We start from the raw sequence: 22,133 nt of genomic DNA on the forward strand, positions 1-22,133 counted from the left end.
TTAACATCGACGAAAATTCAACGCGAAGCGACACGCAACGGAGAAAAATTTCAACATGGGATAAATTAATATATTTTTTCGTACATGATTCGTTATCCGAAAAATAAGTTATCCGAACCACCCCAGTCCCCAATTGATTCGGATAAACGACGCTCTATTGTAATTACATAAATAAATGCTTATCTGATTGAATTTTACTTTCTTTGAATTCTTTTATAAGTATTATTTTTTTTCTAAATATCTTTATGAAAATTTTGGAGTCGCGTTATATTCGGGCTAATACGGTAATTATTTTAGAAAGGAAAAAGAAAGCAATGAATTTTCATTATAAGATAGTGAAATAATAACTGTGGAGAGTAAATGATAAATTGTTTCATTAATATAAATTTCAGAATATAAATTAGTTTAATATAGACTATTTCTTCATTCTTTCTTTCATGGTTTTATTTATTACTACTGTATATTTACATTATATTTAAATCAAAAGATAAAATGTCTAATTTACATATAAGTAAACATTTCAAAGAAACTATTCATAAAAAAATCCCTGATTTTCTAATTTACATATAAGTAAACATTTCAAAGAAACTATTCATAAAAAAATCCCTGATTTTCTATTTATTATTTATAAAAATATTATTTAATTAATTAATGTTATAAATTATTTTAGTAGTTTATTCACATATATGTTGTGAAATAATTTAAAAGATAAGTTTTACTGTTTGTTATAGTCAATAATCATTTATTTATAAAAATCAGGTTTTAACTAAAGTTATTAGTCACTGTACCTAATGTATATAACTCAAATTCACTTATTGAACCAGTTTATTGTGAAACTAAGCTTAGTAATTTTTCTACACTCATGAAAATTATATAAATTAATATTCAATAAGTAAATTATGTATTTCGAGAAAAAAAAAAAAAAAAAAAACACATTTCTATGGACAATATAAAAAAATTAATAGTAATATGAAATATATTGAACTATAGTATATAAACTAAAATTCATTCTTTGGATAGTTATAAAGATTCAAGCAGAAACTTGAAATTTATTTCTTCAAATTGTTCAAATCAGTTATTCTATCAGATTATTCACTCTATTATTCTTTGTAGAGAAGGAAAAATGTATTTGATCCTGATGCAAGAGAACAAAATCTGCATTTCTAGAATAATGAAAATGTGATAATATAATTACTTATTAATTAACTTCACCAAAAACATTTTTGTTGCTCAGATAAGTTATTATTTTTCAAGTAATTTCTATTTTAGAGCTATTAACTAGCTTTATAGAGCTTAAAGATTTGATTATAATACAATACATAATAGCAGAATTTTAGACAGACGTATTAATGACATAACTAATATATATTTAGATATTATTTAAAGTTTAAAAACTGAAATTTAATGGTTTATATATTTTTAATTTGAACCAGCAGTTACATTCTATTTGTTCTGTATAGTTTTCGAGCATATAGTAACATGAAAAATTTACTGAAAGTAGTCTGACAATATACTTAGTTTTCTTCAGCTAGCATACTTAATAACAAAATTTTCTCTGTTTATTCAATGGTTTTGACTTTTTTTCTGAATTACATTTCAGTCTTGTTTTTCTTTATTATATGCAGGTTTATTTAGATTAAACTGATTTGTGCTTTATTTAAAAGATAAAGTTGTATCTTCTATACAAAATTCTTTTAGAATAGTCTTTTTTTTTTGGATACAATGGGCTAAATAGTTAGACTAGATTATATTTCAAATATTTAAGCCAAATTTTTACNGTACTTAAAACTAATTAGCATAATGCTTGTGCTTATAAAATTTTATATTATTTACAAATACAAAAGCTTTACTACAGGGGTTCCCAACTCTTATTCATGTATAGACCACTTAAAATTTTTTTTCATCATCATTATATACTTAGTATATTATATATATAGTCGACCCCCCTATAACATGGGTTCATATAATACGGATTCATATATTGCGGTGAAAAAATTGCAATCATATTCGCATAAAGACGCTAAAAGAGACTCATAAAATGCAGTAAAATGTCATCGCCAACTCGTGTCACCACAGGATTGGTCGAATCTGGACCAATAGTGGACGAGCAGCCAAACTACTTACAAGCTATGGAGAGTTTAAATGAGTAAGTTGAGTTTACTATCGTCTGTACAGTATATAAATTAGGTACTGTAAGTCTAATTCAGTACTGTAATTTTATACATTTCTTATTCAACAGCCATAAAAATTATTTTTATTAATGATGTCTCCAAAGTTCAATGAATTTTTCGCAGAAAAATAACTTATCAGAAAATTGCCCGCCGTTTGGTGTACTGCTCCGCAACAAAAACAAGTTTAAGCAATGGCGTCGTTGAACGATGCACACTCAGTAAGTAATCCTACAATTTTTTGTTTATAGCATAGTTTATACGGATTATTCCCAAAAAAATATACATATTTTGGAAATGTTGAGTCAAATTAGTCTGGAATCGATTAATTTTATGGAAGAAAACCTTTCAAACAGACATAGTTCGTAAACTGCACACGTGCTGGGCTGTGATTGGCTCATGTATTTAAGGATTCCTACAACACGAAATTCTTATAAAGTGGAACATATCTACCGCGTTATAGGGAGGTCGACTGTATAAATATATTGGCAACAATCGTCTACATAATTTTTAAAAGGCATTTTCCTACATTTATTTGAGAGCTAATAACATACACTGAACCAATATATGGTATGAAATAAAAATAAACAAAAAAAACAAACATTTTATAAACATTTTCATGATTAAACAAACTCCTTCCAAGTTCTTCAGGTTTTCAATGAAATTAAAAGGAACATTGAAAATCTGTTTTGGAACATAACATTCGATATTCTATCCTCAAATGGTTAAAGACAGTGGAGATGATTTTGTTTATGGCCTGGCAGGCTCTGCTTGACAGCACAGTTTAACCTTGGTTAAAGCACAGGTAAACACAGGAATACATATGCATGACATATATTTTTAAAAATGTTTGTACATACTATTTGAATCTATGTTTTGTTCCAAAAAAGATTTTCAACAGTAATTAGAAGGAACTTCAAAAATCTGAAGAACTCGGAAGGAGTTAGAAAATATTTGTTTTTTGTTATTTATTTTTATTTTGCACTGGTTATTGGTTCAGTGCATGTTATTACCATACCATACTGGGTAAAGTTAATAAACTTTACCCGGTATGGTATGTAGTTATTTATTATTTGAGAGCAAAAAACAGTGTAAAATTTTAAAATATTTTTAAAAGAAATTTTTTATATTTTCAAAGTTATATCAACCCCATTGGAAAATCCTGCTTTACTGTGATATTATTAGTTCCTTTCAGTTACCTAACTGAATTATTTTAATGAAAAACATTGATATCTAAAGTTTAGAATACAATCAGAGGTGATGGTAGGCTGGTCAACTGGTGCCAGTGCTGTCCCATAAAATTTTCTACAATGTATGAACAGGTTCCATCCACCCATGAATACAACAATATAGTAAATAAATATTTGTTTTATTAAAATATGAATAAAAATATATCTTAATTAATAGAGAAAATTTTACATATAAATTATTCATCTTATATAGTTTAGTTATAAAAATTAAAATTAATAAGAATACTTTTCTTATTATTTGTTAAGAGAAAAACAATATAAGGCATATTTTTAATTGAAGGTATCTTCAATTAAAAATATGCCTTATATTGTTTTTCTATCTATATTAGAAAATCTTTTATTTGTATGATTTTGATATTTATTTCTAGTTTATATATAATAAAAGATGGTCTGCAAAATAAGTTAAACATAATACAGTTGAACCTGTCTTAGATATATCTTGAAAATCTATTTATCTCAAAATTTACTTCTTCCCCTGCAATTTCAGTCTCAATTCAATATATTTTTCATGTTTATCTCAAATAATTTTCTCCCAAAATCTCGAGATGTCAAATTATGGATTGAAGTGTCAATTATAAAGTCAAAGCTCAGTGACTACATTTTGACAGCATAAATTGTAGTTGAGAAACATCTTTTGATATACAATATATACTGTAGTTGCAATTAATGCTGCTTTTTTCTGTTTGATTGATTTGCATCTTATTGGTTGAAGAAAGTCAGGCATTAGAAACTATTGACAAACTATTTCTGTTAAGGTATGTTTTATTTATACCTAATATAGGTATATCCTGTTCTTGCTATCATATTAAGTTAATAAAATACTATACCTCGGTTTTTGAGATTGATAAGTACACTGCCAGAAAAAAATCCAATCCCTTTAACTGCATCATTTTATTTTCTCTAAATAATTTTCTTTCATTCAAATCTTTCAGGTCAGTCATTTGAAGTTAATATAGTTTAATTTTATAAATACTGTGGAACCTGATTAACTTGAAGGATACATACAGTGGAATAAATACAGTGGAACCTGATTAACTGAATTAACTTAAAGGGATTGGATTTTTTCACTTGGAAAAAATTCAGACTTTAAACTTGAAGGTTTCAAGGAATTCAAGTTAATCAGTTTGATTAAACATTATGCTAGATGATTGGGGAAAGAAAATGACTTGAAATAAATTGACTTAAAGTTATCTAGGTTCCATTGTATTATGTTATATAGTATTACAATCAATAAACAACATCAATAATTGAATTTATTAGCAATTTAAATAGAAATGATTATTTTAACATTAGTACAATCAAACCTCGGGTTATGAATACCCATTTACAAACAAAATTTTGAATGTCATATTGCCCTGATTGTCGTACAATAACTTGGTTGCAAGACAAGCTACTAAGTAAGAGTCATCCACAGCCAGTCAACTCTATACTTCTTGTATTAAAGAAAGTCAATGGCCTGACTAATCAATGACAGACTACCAATTCATATGTTAGTGGTTCTGAGATTGCCTTGTGTCATTAGACATTACAATATGAATCATCAATGACTTTGTGATTTAAATTAGATTTCAATGCACATGTGGGAAAGATACTATTTCTGTTTTTCAGTACACGCCACAATTGAATTTGAATCAAATTAATTAACAAACACCATGTTAACGGACATTCACATAATATGAATGGCACTCAGTATTCATGTTTAAATATGGTTAAGTTAAATTAAATAACAAAAAGTTATTAATATAATATCATGTATGTGATATAAAATTAATATTTATTAATACTAGGTAGCTAGTTAATTAAAATCATAAACAATAATTAAAACTCTGTCCTTTACACTAAAACTAAAAATCAAATCAATTGAAACATAATATTTCCAAAAGTGTGGGTAAAGCACTTGTCTGTTTTGATTGATTTGGTTATATTTCATTTTCATCCAAGCAAAATTGAGTCTCTGTTTATAGTACTTCTTTGTAAAGTGTTAATTTCAGTTTTGGTTTTTGTTGACAGTGATGAAACATTTTGCTTTTAATTAATATAATATATACATTATATATATATATAGATTTAGATAATATATTATATTGCATGTGTAGGCATTTTTATTCATGAAACACAGCTAAAAAAGTAAGCCTTATTGTATATCAGGAACAGATTAATCCATTTTATATTGCTTCTTATAGAAAAATTTGTTTTTGTTTGAAAACAACTTTTAGGAACAAATTAAGTTCATAAACTGAGGTTTGACTGTATCTTCTATAAATGTGAACTTTAAAATGGCATCCAGTTACTAGAGTCAATCCAAACTAATTTAATATTTATGTTTCATTACTTTTTACAATACAATAGATCTTGAGGATTTTAAGAAGCCATTACATAATATAATTTACAAGCTAAAGACAATACTCATTATATCATAACTAATTACTGTTAATTTAACCATTTATCACTCAATTAAGCATATTTTTGTTTTAAATTAATTAACAGAATCATCAATTTAAGTTCATAAATAACATTTAAATCCTGTTTAAAAAATTTTACTTATTTTGTATTTTGTGTGTGTGTGTGTGTGTGACATTGAAATAATTATAAATTTTTTAATGTTAATAATTTTTAATGATAATGATGTAAACAGCTATAAAATGTTACACATCAATAATTTATTTTGGCAGTTAGCCAACATTATTTACATAATTACAACTTTAACAAATATTTTATTGCCACTCTGCTAATGTTATTGAATGAGTCAAAATAATACATGTATGTGTATAGTTTCTGTATAAACATGCTATCTATATAAAAGCAATGCTGAAGGAGCTTGATAAATAATCAGATTATTAATACAGTTTCCATATATTTTCTATTCTATATACAAATAAAACTTTAAATTTTTGTGCAAGTTTTGTTATTTGTTCAAATTAAATTCTCAAAGTAGTAATTTTCTGCCTTAAATTTATCTGTTATAAAACTAAATAGTCAATAAAAATCATACAATAAGATAAACAATTTATATCTTAAATCTTTTTAAGTAAAAAATAAAAAGATGATGATAATATAACCGTAATAAACACTTTCTGTATTCTGTTAGTATTATATTGTATTTTGACTGTATCGTTATAAATATATGTTTATAAATTAAATCATTTCTAATAAATGTAGATCAATAATAACATATCTGTCTGTTAGATTAATAAAATTAAATTAAATGTTGCTTTGTTAACTATTAATATATTTTACATCAATGCTTCCAGATCACTGATTTATAAACACTGTCTAAAATACATAAACATATAATTTTATTAGAAATATTATGCAATTCTACAAAAAACATATATATTAGTTCAGAAAATCAACTGTTATCAATTTATTTTATTTACTGTTTGAAAATGAAAAGTTTTAAGTATAAAATTTCTTCAAATTGATTTAATTAAAATTTAAAAAAATCTGTTTAAATTCTAGAATTTATGTAATGGGACTAAATTTAAAACATGATTTAAAGGTCTTATTTTAATTTACCTAATCTGTTCATCCTGAGATTCATCACGGAAGCCCTTTTGCTGATCTTCACTATCTGTCAAAATACCTTCTGAAACCCATTTTTGGTGTAATGCTGCTTCTTCTCCACTATCTGTTTCATCTATAATTTAAATATAAAGATTATAACATATTGTTATGATAAATGTGTCTAAAACAATCAAAAATAAATTACATTTATAAATAGAATAAAGATAAATGAATATAAAATCTTACAGCAAATCTATTAAATAATTCTAATACTAAATCAGTTTAATGAAATTACATATGTCTCAATATATAATTTTATTAAATTATATATTGAGACATATGTAATTTAATACTTATAAAATTATAGGTATTAAATTAAAATAATAATAATTACACATTTATCCAAATTAATTTTTCTTATTCAAAATTAGATATATATTATATATTAATATGTAAATAATATGCGTGTTTTTAAAACATATTTCATAAATTTTTACTGAAGAGACAGTTTATGCATTTACTGTATATGTAATTTATTTGAATAGATGCCCAATTCATTCATATAATTATTTTTAGTTTTTATATCCCAAATACCTCTTATACATGATTGTAACAATTTTAATTTCATCTATGTAGCTAATATCATCTCAGAGAATATTTTTTGAAAAATGAAAATATGATGAAATATTTAAACAGCAGCAACAACATAGACACAGCTATTTTTCATAATGTTTCACAAGCAATTGAATAAATTACCATGATTCAGAAAAATAGTGATGAATAGCTTTCTGTAATTATTGCAATTAATTATAAATATATTTAATTTGAATATCTGTGAAATGTAAATATATAAAATTTACATTTAATATAAAAGTATTATCTTTCATATTCAAATGGAATGAAATAATACAGTTGTAATTGATATTGGTTTTTACAAATTTGCAAGGATAGAATTTTTAAAAATTTATTTAAATAGATAACAGATAAACAGAATAGCATAAGGAAATAAACATTGAAAATGTATCTCTCACTAAATTATTAAGTCATTATTCCATTCAGATCTAAATGCAAATAATCTGTTTTAAACTAATTTTGAATACTAATTCATCAAACTAGTTTAAATAGGAAATGCTCATTCATATATTAAGCATAATTTGTAAATTTGTGTGTGATATTTTGTACATTTGTTTAATAAATCAAATTATTTTTATTTTAAAATCTTCAAATTTTAAAAATAATTTTTAATGTTAGATTTTATTGGATAAGTAATACTATATTCTCCAATGGAATAAATGCATTTTATTCTGCAGAAATATATATAACATTGAAAGTTAAAGAAAAGTACTGATTAGAAATATTACCGTATTAGCCCGAATATAACGCGATATTTTTCGACCATTTATTTTTCGTTAAAAAATCGACTCGCGCTAAATTCGGGGTTTAAGTAATGGAATGTAATATAAACAAGGACATTTTCCTACAGAGGTTGCCTGTGTTATTAGCTACAGTACAGCGTCATTTATCCGAAAGCTGGTTAACCGAAACATCTGTTATCCGAAAGCATTCCAGTCGGCAAATTTAAATTTTCGCTAGTGCTGTGGCGCTGCAATCTTCGGCTATTTCTTGGGTTACTCAAATATTTTACGTTTTTGATACTAAATTAACATCTGAAGTATAATTTTTTATTGTTTTTATATTTTTCAATATATTTATTTTGTTTGTACAAAATAAAAAAATAATTTTTAACGATACAATAGTCTTCGTTAGGCGTAACATCGAGGAAAATTCAACGCGAAGCGACACGCAACGGAGAAAAATTTCAACATGGGATAAATTAATATATTTTTTCGTACATGATTCGTTATCCGAAAAATAAGTTATCCGAACCACCCCAGTCCCCAATTGATTCGGATAAACGACGCTCTATTGTAATTACATAAATAAATGCTTATCTGATTGAATTTTACTTTCTTTGAATTCTTTTATAAGTATTATTTTTTTTCTAAATATCTTTATGAAAATTTTGGAGTCGCGTTATATTCGGGCTAATACGGTAATTATTTTAGAAAGGAAAAAGAAAGCAATGAATTTTCATTATAAGATAGTGAAATAATAACTGTGGAGAGTAAATGATAAATTGTTTCATTAATATAAATTTCAGAATATAAATTAGTTTAATATAGACTATTTCTTCATTCTTTCTTTCATGGTTTTATTTATTACTACTGTATATTTACATTATATTTAAATCAAAAGATAAAATGTCTAATTTACATATAAGTAAACATTTCAAAGAAACTATTCATAAAAAAATCCCTGATTTTCTAATTTACATATAAGTAAACATTTCAAAGAAACTATTCATAAAAAAATCCCTGATTTTCTATTTATTATTTATAAAAATATTATTTAATTAATTAATGTTATAAATTATTTTAGTAGTTTATTCACATATATGTTGTGAAATAATTTAAAAGATAAGTTTTACTGTTTGTTATAGTCAATAATCATTTATTTATAAAAATCAGGTTTTAACTAAAGTTATTAGTCACTGTACCTAATGTATATAACTCAAATTCACTTATTGAACCAGTTTATTGTGAAACTAAGCTTAGTAATTTTTCTACACTCATGAAAATTATATAAATTAATATTCAATAAGTAAATTATGTATTTCGAGAAAAAAGAAAAAAAAAAAAACACATTTCTATGGACAATATAAAAAAATTAATAGTAATATGAAATATATTGAACTATAGTATATAAACTAAAATTCATTCTTTGGATAGTTATAAAGATTCAAGCAGAAACTTGAAATTTATTTCTTCAAATTGTTCAAATCAGTTATTCTATCAGATTATTCACTCTATTATTCTTTGTAGAGAAGGAAAAATGTATTTGATCCTGATGCAAGAGAACAAAATCTGCATTTCTAGAATAATGAAAATGTGATAATATAATTACTTATTAATTAACTTCACCAAAAACATTTTTGTTGCTCAGATAAGTTATTATTTTTCAAGTAATTTCTATTTTAGAGCTATTAACTAGCTTTATAGAGCTTAAAGATTTGATTATAATACAATACATAATAGCAGAATTTTAGACAGACGTATTAATGACATAACTAATATATATTTAGATATTATTTAAAGTTTAAAAACTGAAATTTAATGGTTTATATATTTTTAATTTGAACCAGCAGTTACATTCTATTTGTTCTGTATAGTTTTCGAGCATATAGTAACATGAAAAATTTACTGAAAGTAGTCTGACAATATACTTAGTTTTCTTCAGCTAGCATACTTAATAACAAAATTTTCTCTGTTTATTCAATGGTTTTGACTTTTTTTCTGAATTACATTTCAGTCTTGTTTTTCTTTATTATATGCAGGTTTATTTAGATTAAACTGATTTGTGCTTTATTTAAAAGATAAAGTTGTATCTTCTATACAAAATTCTTTTAGAATAGTCTTTTTTTTTGGATACAATGGGCTAAATAGTTAGACTAGATTATATTTCAAATATTTAAGCCAAATTTTTACTCTAAAACATTTATATTATAAATTATCAATAGGAAATTCCATACATTTATTAAGATACTTTATTTTCAGAGAAAATTGCCATTTTAAAGTAAGTTTTAAAATTAAAAATCAATATTTTTCTATATGGTAATCTTAATGTTATAAAAAATAAAACACTTAATGAAATCAATATGCAATGTATAAATAATTAAAAGAATTAAGATCCAAAACCTGTCAATTGATGATAATGATGAACAACATATTGTATGAAAGAAGCCATTCAAACTTGTATTTAGTAGGACAATCTGAATTGGTTAAATTGAGTGAATAAGACTTGAATATGCAATTTTTGATGTAAATTAGAGTAAACAATAAAGAGGGTAATGATAATGCTTGAATATGTAAAACATTCTTGCTAGATTTCTCTCTCAATTTAAAATTTAGACTCACTTTATTAAGCAGAATTAAATTATGATATAAAAATAATAGAAAATGTCATTGAAAATGCATAAGATGCCATTCTCTGTACAAAAGCTAAATATTCAACTAAACAAGACTCTAATTAAATATTAATCAGAATCCAGAAAGCAAAAGTTTCAGAAATGATAACAAAAGTAAAGTTATTAAATGAATTAGTGAATCATTATTAAACAGTTACTACAGGATTTGAACAAATTTCAACATGGGATAGGTTAATATATTTTTTCACACATAATCGGTTATTCGAACAACCCCATCCCTAATTGATTCGGATAATCAATGCTCTACTGTATATTCATCTCAATTTCTTTACAAATGATTTTTTTGTTTATGCAGTCCAAATACTTTAATTGATATTTTCTATGTTGTAATTGTATTACAGAAACTTTTCTATAAAATTAAAATTTCTTCTGTTTTGAATAAATTATAATTACTTTTATAAAGTATAATAAATTATATTTAAATATTTCCTTACCACATTGAGTATTACGGCGTGTTCTTGCTGAAGAGTACTGGGAAGCACTCCTGTCATCTTGTCCCAAATCACTCATACTGTAGCTTTTGCGCAAATGACTGACCAGAGTTGCTTGACCCTAAAAATATCATTTTTATAATAAATTTCCTAAAAATTGTAATTAGAATTATTCATAAGAATTTTTTCCAACTAATTAGGAAGTATTTGTTTCACAAAGCTTCAATAAGTGTTTTTTTAATGAAATCTATTAAATATGATAAGTCAATAACAAGTGATTTTTTTAATTTTCATTTTAACCTAATTTTACATTGGAATGAATGTAATGAAAATATATTTTGGATTCTATCAATAGTATATCTACAAATACGTTTCCATTCTTATACAAAATTGTATAAGGAAAGTTAAGTACCAATTCCAAAAAATTTCAGTCTTCTGGCTCTTCTGGAATTGTTACTTAATTAAGAAACCTTGATCAAAAATAGACTGCCAAAGCAAATGTATTAAAAGAAGAATACATATGAAATTACATTATTTTTTTTATTAGCTATTAAATTAATATAATTAACATTAACTGAATACCAAATGAAACATTACAAATGAGTATATTTCATAATAGACACATATATATATATATATATACACACACACACATATAGTATTTTATAATTCTATAGAGAGAGAATGTGTATATATATATATATATATATTCTCTAAAGAAACATAGAATTATAAAATACTGAAATAATATAATGCACATCTTTAAGATTTAAGAGACAGGAAACATATTAGGTAATCATAATTAAAGTACTCCATTCAGTGCTGTCTAGACCAAAAGCAATTTTTTTTAATGGAAATGTTCTAGTGTGGTAATATTTTCATAAAAAAATTAGTACAAAAACTCACCACCATGGCACTTTTCACATTGCAAACAAGAAAACATTTTCTTTTAAATACTCTCATATGTTTAGTCAAGTTTTTAAGTATAAAAGTGGATACAACTGTTGAATGCAATTGTTATTAGCTACGATGACCATCATCTTGTTGGAATGCCCAAAAGGTCAATTGTAGTTAATTGTGAAGCTGTTTTATGAAAACAATGCTGTAGCTACACTTTGGGAATTTCGTTGTCATAAGAATGTATGCCAAGAATCATGACTTCACAAGCTCTCAGGAGAATATTTATTCAATAGAAAACTGACATTTAGGAGTAATAAGTTTGTGTCCACTATGGTTGAGGACACAAACTTATCACTTTACAAGTCATTGAATAATTAACAAATAATGTTGCAGGCACCAATAGTGTACATGCAATGCCATAGCAGTTGAATTTATTTTATAATACAGTGTAGAAAGTACTGAGAATGTTGGTTCCTTGCTGCCAACATGGAAATCTGACTGACTTTTTCATTGACCTTTCTTTTCAGAATGAAATTGAATGTGTCATGGAGACATGAAAGATCCTGTGGAACAATGAGGCATATTTTTACCTCGGTAAAACAGTGAACACCCATAATTGTTGTATTCAGAGCAGAAAAACACTCACAATTTCCAGTAGATTCCTAAAGTTACAGTTTGATGTGGATTCATAGCCATATTATTCCTTGAATCATTTTTGGAAGAAGCTAATCCTAATGAATTTGACATGCTATATGATAGCAAAGATACCAAGAGATGCTCAAAACTTTTGTTGTACTCCAAATGCAACAGTGGTAATGTCTTGAGACAACCATTTCATGTCTTTATTAAAGTCTGAAATGATGGATGCATCTACATATCAGATGTTGCATACAGCAGTTTCTGAAACAATATTTTGCTGATAACAGCAATTCCTACTGTCTTACTGTGTTTCCTACTGCCTAGCTATCTCATTCTCCAGATCTTAATCTGTGTGAATTTGTAGGATACTTAAAGTATGGACATGTTGCAAATTTGACAGTCTTAAAAGACAGTATCACACTGCAAGTGAGAAGCATCAGAGTGAATCAGTTTTGGATATCATTAAATGCACTGTTCACTGCCGTCATATTTTATACCTTCAGAAAGAAAAGTACAGTAAAGCATTGATTATCCGACCCCTGATTAACCATCACCTTGGTTAACTGACCGTGTTCTAGTCGGCAAATTCAAATGTCCGCTAGTGATGTGGCGTACAATATTTGGCTATGTCTTGGCTACTTTAATATTATTTTTACGTGTTATAGCTGGCAACACTGGCTCGACCATGGAAGGGAGGCCAGTATTTAAACGAGACTTAATTTTCTAATTTTTAACGATACAATAGCGACGATTATTATTTAAAAAAAAAATTTGATAGGCTTAACATGAAGGAAAATTCAACATGAAGTAGGTTAATAGCGATATACTAATATACTAATTACATGGGATGTAATAATATACTACACTAATAATGGATTTTTTCATACTTTTCGGTTATCTGACTTTTCAATTATCCGACCAACCCCAGTCGAGTCGGATAATCGATGTTCTACTGTATTCTCTGCATTACGATCTGTATAGCATAACTGGCCCATGAGTGGCCAAGCAGTTCTATTCCCTGAACACTGGGAATTTGGTCATTGGTTCGCACCTTACCAGGATGGGCTGGCCACATGGAGTTTTCCAGATATTCTCCATATCTGTAATGCCTGAATAGGGACTAGTTTTAGTTACCCTTAGAAAGATCTGGAAGGCATCATCCTGGGAAGATTACCCAAGTGTTGTTGCCGTAACTTAAAAAAAGTAAAAAGATATTGTACAGATAAAATAATTGTTGCAGGACTGCTAAGTATCTCTCTAGACAGTGGTGAGTAAAGATATTTTAATTATGATCTCAGTATTTATATCAAATTTTTGAAGTTTATTAAAATACTAAAATATAGATAAATAAATAAATATATATATATATATAGCATATTAAGCAATATAAAGTAATTAACATTTATTAAACATTATATTTTGCAATACATGTTTATAAAATATTTTAAAAAGCAGAAAAAATAAACTATAGTTAAGAATGTGCATATACTAAAATAAAATCAATACTTACCTTTAGAGCTGTCTGCATTACTACGGCAGTGGCATAACTTAAACCCCTAGAACCAAGTTGAAGCATAGTAGCATAGCCTTGGTCCCGTGCCTTAGCAATGTAGTCATCTATTTCCTAAATTAAATTTTTAATAATTTATAGTTTGTTTTTAATATTACATAGTGTATCTGAACTAATTATTATATGGATCGTTAGGATTAATGGGGTTGTATATATAAAAATAATAAAAAAGGTAAGTCAAAAAAGTGTTTAGAAATATGATGTGTTTTTAAACATTAATTTACAGTTTCTTGTTTTTAGCTAAAATGTTTAATGGAAAAACAAATAAAATTGATTCAGATGCACTGCAATATATAATTCATTTACTTTGAAAAATTAGCAGAAACAGGAATAATTTATTGTATTTTTAGTACTGATATATGAAGTTTGTACTATCTCTTGACAGTGCTTGTTACAAGTACTGTTGGTAAAAATAGTAATTTAATAATAATTATCAACATAATTAACATAATTGACATAATTCAAGGTTATTTCATTCATAATAATTATCTACAGACAGAATTAATTAGGAGTTTACCTTTAATTTTTTGCAAATTATATTAAAACTTATTTTATTTTTCATATTTATTTTTCACATAAATTATTAAAACATAACAAAATATAACTAACCTTCTCACGTCTAGTCAGCTGGGGGTGAACAAATCTTCTATATAAAATGCTGGACCCTTTAGTAGCTGGTGATAGCAACCATAATACAAATAAAATCTTCATTTCATAATAGAAAGGAAGCCTAAAGTTTGAAGGAAACATTTTAATACATATTTAACATATATTAATAATTAGCAATTAGAAATTAAAACTTTAGTATGTTAAATATGGTTTTTAGTTTTTACAATATGTATGAATGAAAAATATTAAGCTAAAGCTATATTATGCTGAATTTTCTCAGTATTTTTTGATTTATTATTAAATTTATTCAACCTTAAAGAAATACTGTCAAACCTCAGTTTATGAACGTAATTTATTCCTAAAAGTTGTTAATAAACCAATTTGCTCTCAAACCAAAACAAATTTGTCCATAAGAAACAATATAAAAAATATATATATTAAAAGCAGAATGTTTCATCACTGTCAACAAAAACTGAAACTAACACTTTACAAAGATATGCTATAAATAGAGACTCCATTCTCCCTGGATGAAATATAGCCAAATCAATTAAGACAGAGGCAACAAGCACTTTATCCACACTTTTAGTAATATTATGTTAAAATTGAAATCAAATCAATTGAAATTACAGCAAAACTAAAACTAAAATTCAAAATTAAAGACCAGAATTTTAATTACTGTATTGCTTTTGGTTTTAATTAACTGGCTACCTAGTATTAATAAATATTAATATTATAATATGTATATAATATTATATAATATTATATTTAATAAACTTTTGCTATTTAATTTAACTTAAGCATATTTAAATATGAATACTTGAATGCCATAAAGATCAAAGGCTGATACTCATTGGTTAATATCCATTCCATAGACTTTAGGAACTTATACAACTATAATTTGTATGATGCCATAGTCATCACTATGACATCATACAAATTATAGCCAAGAGACATGCCAGATGAGCAGGATATATATCCTGCAATGACATGAATCGACATGTACTGTACACAAAGTACTGATGGGGAAACCTCAGGGTAAACAACCTGTTGGATGCCCTCCATTGCAATGAGAATATGGACTAGAGAGGGATCTACAAAGAGTGGGTGTACTGCCTGGGTGGATGCAAGAGGCACAAGACAGAGAAAAATGGAAGGAGGTTGTTGGAATGGTTAAGGGCCCAAGATGCTCAAATAATCATTGAATGCTTGGATGCCATTTATATTATAAATGTCAATTAATGCAGTTTTTATATATTAATTTGCTTTAAATTCAATTACAATGCATGCCATTAAATGGAAATAGTATCTTTCCTGCATGTGCATTGAAATCTCATTTAAATTGCAATGTCATTGATAATTCATGTTGTAACGTCTAATGATGTGAGGTGATCTTGGTGCCACTAACATCTGAATTGGTGATCTATTGTTGATTGGTCAGGCTGCAGACTTTCTTTAACACAGGAAGTATAGGGAGTTGACTATCTATGGACAGCTCTTACCATGTAGCTTGTTTGGCAACTGGGGCAAATATGGCATTCAAAATTTTGTTTGTAAAATAAATTGTTCATAAGCTAAGGCATACATAATCTGAGGTTTGACTGTATTTTTAATCCTAACTTAAATACTAATAAACATACCAAAATGACACAAAAATGTCTGCAAAAGTTTCTATGCAAGTAAAAAGTGCAAATACTATCCAATACATCATCCATTTTACCTGAAAAATAATTTCAATCTTTGAATTACATATTCTATTAAAAAAAAATTATTTGAGAATTTGTTGTTAAAATCAAGCATTTAGAATTTATACAGTCACATAGAATTACTGTTAATTAGATAGAGAATAGTGACACAATGAACATAAACCTTTGTAATAAATATAAAATTAAATTTATCAGATTATTTTAATATATGATTTTGAAAAATTACAAACATAAATTAAGATATGTTATATGATATGAATATTATATACAGTCAATCTCAGTACAGTGATTATCAATATGTTACTGTGAATGAGCAATATCTGGCGAATGTCAACATTCTCTGGTGAATGTCAGCATTCACACAGTTGTTTCATATATGTACAAAATATTTGCTAAATATCATTATTTCTCACTTACACCGGCAAACATCGACATTCAGCATGCACTGATGGTGAATATTGAATAAAAATATTTTTATTAGGCCTACGTTAAGACAAAAATGCAACTTTTTAATATGTCAAAAGGAGAAAGCTTAAATAACAGCACATGTAAATAAACTGTTGAACCTAAAAACAAACAGTACATTCTAAATCAGAAAAGAAAATAATACAATAATAAACTTACACATAAATTATGTGATTAATCTTATACAATCTTATTTATTGAAACAACTTAAACTGTTATGACACTTTGAATTGCACAAGAGTCCCTAGCTTTTACAACTGCATTTATTCATGGAACACTTCTTTTTGTAATGACGGTGTGTATAGCCTTACCCTCCACTATTCGAATTATCTGCAGCTGCTTCTCTCAGCGATATTTCTTGAGAAGAAATCTCATCTATGGAAAGTAACTTTACAAATTACGAACTGATCTGTTAATGGCGTCTTTTATTTGGATATCACCGACGCCATACTGATGGCCTTCTCATCCTCCGCCACTCGACCTGACAAACTGATCCCCACCTCACGGGATCAAAAGAACAAAAATGCCATCCAGTGACAAAGTGGGCAGTTTCCACCAAACCATTGCCAGGAAAAGAGGTATGACTTTGTTCTACCTCCGGCTACCCACAAAGGATTTAGTGACAGACTGTCACCTCTCTGTTGACAACATCGGCTTCTTGGGTGTCATTTCGACCTCCACCAAAGCTTACCTGTGCTTGTTGACACACACCGGCAATTGTTCGAATATATAATAATATAACCAAATATTCGGTATATTACCAATGTATTTTGTATGTGTCAACATTCTCTAACTTTGGTCTTTCACAGTAACAGATATAATGATAACAAATGTAATTTGCTACAGTTTATGAAATCCTATCAGTTTAAAGTAAAACTTCTGATTGAACAATATCCTCTACTGTGATAAATTTCTGTTTAGTGATACATGTTTTTTACTGTACTTGTAATGTAAACAGTATTTTCTTTTCTCCACAATAATGGTGATGCAGTAAATTAAATTTTAATTAATATTAAGTACTGCTCATTTTTGGAAACAAAATGTACTCTCTTAAAACACTGATTCCACCATGAACATTATCTGCAGTAAGGTGGGATTGAGTACATATGAAAGCAAGGTTACTAGATTTAGTTTTTTTTTGGTAATTAGGAACTAAATTTTTTGTTTAGCAATTAAAATGATAATTTTTTGTTTTTCTTTAGCTGAAATGTTAACTTTTGAGCAAAAATGTTTAATAACATTTAACACTAATCAACGAAGGAAACCAGTTCTAACTTTTTCTAGAACAATTTATCTTTTTTTGGGGGGTTTGAATCTATCATTTTAACTTTTGCAAGAAATTATAAATTATAGTAAACCTGTATGTTAGTCAAAACCTGAATCTGATATTATAGGTAAAAGTAATAATATTGTAAGAAAGCCTCTTTTACTTTTAGAATTAGTGTAATTTGCAACACTAAGACACTCCCATATAATTTCTGGGAGAACTTTGTTATGTTAAACTCATTTATCATAAAGTTCTCTTAGAAACTGTATAGGAATGTCTTAATGTTGAATAAATACACCATGCATAAAACCAACACCAGCACTATGAAAAGAAAAGAAAAAAAATCTTACTAAGTGTTGCAAATTACACTTATTAAAATAATTACAAAAAGCATTTGCTTTAAGAAATTATATTTTAAAATTAGTTTAGTTTTACTTAGTTCATTTTTGCCTAGGGAGATTCTGATTGACTGATTTTGTATTTTGATGTTTAACATATACTGTAGAAATAATTTGCAATAAAATCACTTAAATCTTGTACCAGAAGAGACTAATACTACATGTTTCTCTATTCTAACATTGTCTGACTGTGTAGAAATAACTATTTGTAGTCTAACAATGTTAAATGTGGAAGGTGATACTTTCTAAAAAAAAACTCTCACTATAACAATAAATCTCTGTACAATAATAGTTTTTTCTTGTTCTGTAATCACTATAGAAGGATTTGACTATAACTTGAATTATCACTAATAACTAATAATTATTTTTAAAATGTATTTAATTAATTTTGATCAAATAAATTTAGATTTAAAAAGCTTATTGTAAATATTTTATTTATCAGAATTAATAATGATTTTTATGTATTTTTACATTCATAACTTTTCCATAAATTAATTTTTTTAGAAAATACATATTAAAAAGTTTTTGGAATTTTAATATTTAAAATAATTCTAAAATATGACAAGAGTTTTTACATTATTAAAGAAAATAATTTTAAGTATTAATTAATTAATAATAAATAAAATTTATGCAAAAGGTAAGATTATATTTGATCATTTATATAAAAAATATATTTTTGCTTAATTTTTATTTTAAACTTTTTAAATTTAGTTTTTTTTTTATAATATATATATATTGAAAATTTTAAATCAATACGTCATCTTTGTCTTTATATTATATATACTTAAAACTATAATAAACAGAATTAGATTAAATTTCAATTTAAAGATATTTCCTGTTTTTTTGATTTGAAACATCTAATTTTCAAATATATGAAACAATACAATCATATTATAAAAATTTTTATTTGGTGAGTAAAATTATATTCAAGGTTAAACTAAAAAAATTCTAATTTTCAAACATGATAATTTAGTATAACTTAAGCATATTATTTTATGAAATTATATAATCTTTTTAAAAAGATTGGTATAATACAATTTTTAGATGAAAATATTCTAAATAAAAAGCTTAATATAGTAGTGAGGTTGTAGCTGATGTTTTCAACGCGTAAACATGTATGTCGGACATTCAGCGCCTCCATCCTGTAAGCCTAGAAGTTTGACAATGGTGTTTGGAACGTCAAGCATGATTGCACTAACATTCTGAATGCCAATGTCAAACTTCCAGGCTTACAGGAAGGCTAAATGTCCAACGTACACGTTTATGCGTTGAAAATGTGATAGATTCGGCCGCAACCTTGCTATTATTAATTTTCCTCTTATTGATCACTTTTTCCTCATACTATTTATAAAATTTGAACTATTACTACATTTATATGATAATATAAATGTAGTAATAGATTAAATTAGTATAGATATTTTATTAATCAAAATATATAAATGTGTGTTTGTGTGTCCATTCTAGTAATTATGCTTTCTGAGATAATAATTAAATTCGTAACTTAAATGTTACTTCAGAAAGAATAATTGCTAGAATTACCAATGATACATTAAAGAAATAAAATTCATATAATGATTTATATTTATTTATTGTGAATATATAGAAAACATTACTTGTTTTAGATATCAGTTTTAAATATTATTTTATAAAATTTATGTATGTACAGTAAATGTATATACTACAATTTACTCTTTACGAACATTTCCTAGAAATTTTTCAATTACTATTTTGAAAATGTAGGCAGTGACAACAATATACAAGATTGAAGTTTTTTAATACTCATATGATTGAATTGTAAGTTATCAATTACAACTTATCTATTGTTTAATTATCCATTATAAATATTTGTGAAATGATTTTGTCTGAACCATTGATCTAAATAAGTTGAAAGTATTTATTAAATTGACTAAACAGTTTTAGCATTCGTGAATTGTAATTGCCTCAACTAAACATGGCATTAGTTTGGATCTTTATTGTGCTATATTTAGATCTGCAAGAATAGCGAATGTCAGAAAGAACTCCTTAGCTAGAAAACTGCCTAAAAATGAAGTGAAATAAATTTTGTTTGTATCCCATGCACATATATTTACAATTTCAAAAGTCATAAATAAATGGATTATAAATTAAATCAAAATTAGAACTGAGCAGAGCATCTCAGAATTTTCAATTTTTTTTCTTTTCATTAACAAATTACATTTAAAGTTTTTATTTTAGTATGCTTAAGTATATTGTAAAATAATTATAATTAATACAGTTTTATTTTTTGTACTAATGAGTTAATATATTATAATTTATAGATTTGATTATCTTTAAATTATTGATTATATCATAAAAATTATTAAAAGAAATTACATTATTTAATAATGCAATTTCTTTTTATATAAAGTTTCCATAAAAATTTGAGAGATAAGGAAAAATAAACTTGTAGCATTTATAAAATATTTCAAAGAATACAGGCATATCTTGCTAATATGGCAGGTTAGGTTCTGGATCATTACATAAATTAAATATTACTTTAAAATGAATCACATCCTTTTTTCACTTACCAGTGCATATAAAAGCCTAAAAACACATTTATACTGTTATTTATTAGGTATGCAGTAGTATTAGACTTAAGAAAAAAAGGAACATATACAAAAATACTAAATAAGTAAAAAAAAAAAGCCCAAAAACTCCTTAAGGGCAAAGCAAGTGCTGAAAATATTGATAATAAATATGAATATAATTGAGAAGTGCTATATTAGCAGTTCTGTAAAGTGAGATATGCCTGTGATGCATTATCATTTGCAAACTTTTAGATGTACTGTACTGTACATTATATTATTCTCTTGATATCTTTTAAAAACTTATATTGAGTTACTATGAACTTTTTAAATCTTATCATATTTATTTTCTAAACAAATATTCATATAAATTTCAGTTTTTTCAAGTCAGATATGTTTATAGACTAAACTTCTGAGCAAAATAATCTTATGTGTAAACAATGTCCTTTTTATTTAACTCTTTCACTCTCTTGGAACTAAAGGATGTTTTTAGCATATTACAGTTGCTCCATAATTTGGCCATGCTTACAATGAAGATATGATGAGGAACAAACCCAAAAAATTCAAGCTAAACCATCTTGAAAAAATCCCTATGGATCTGACCCAGATTCAAATCTGGCTCTTTCAGAATGGAAGGTTTA

At 26.0% G+C, this 22,133-nt stretch overlaps 2 protein-coding genes across 8 annotated transcripts in view; one reads left to right on the forward strand and one right to left on the reverse strand.

Moving 5' to 3' along the window:
* Positions 1 to 22,133, forward strand: part of LOC111636156 (lysine-specific demethylase 3B-like) — a 172,779-nt gene that overhangs the window by 15,796 nt on the left and 134,850 nt on the right. The window lies entirely within an intron of this gene.
* Positions 1 to 22,133, reverse strand: part of LOC111636158 (receptor expression-enhancing protein 1-like) — a 69,844-nt gene that overhangs the window by 13,770 nt on the left and 33,941 nt on the right. For both annotated transcript variants that reach the window (XM_023381351.1, XM_023381352.1), the window contains exons 3-7: positions 16,754 to 16,833; positions 15,117 to 15,237; positions 14,448 to 14,561; positions 11,402 to 11,519; positions 6,935 to 7,055 (exon numbers count right to left, since the gene is read on the reverse strand). In XM_023381351.1, coding sequence (XP_023237119.1) covers positions 6,935 to 7,055; positions 11,402 to 11,519; positions 14,448 to 14,561; positions 15,117 to 15,237; positions 16,754 to 16,833 — 554 coding nt within the window. The remainder of the gene's footprint in view (positions 1 to 6,934; positions 7,056 to 11,401; positions 11,520 to 14,447; positions 14,562 to 15,116; positions 15,238 to 16,753; positions 16,834 to 22,133) is intronic.

The sequence above is a fragment of the Centruroides sculpturatus genome, unplaced genomic scaffold, assembly GCF_000671375.1.
Source record: "Centruroides sculpturatus isolate CEXI.00-Female unplaced genomic scaffold, Cexi_2.0 scaffold208, whole genome shotgun sequence".
NCBI lineage: Eukaryota > Metazoa > Arthropoda > Arachnida > Scorpiones > Buthidae > Centruroides > Centruroides sculpturatus.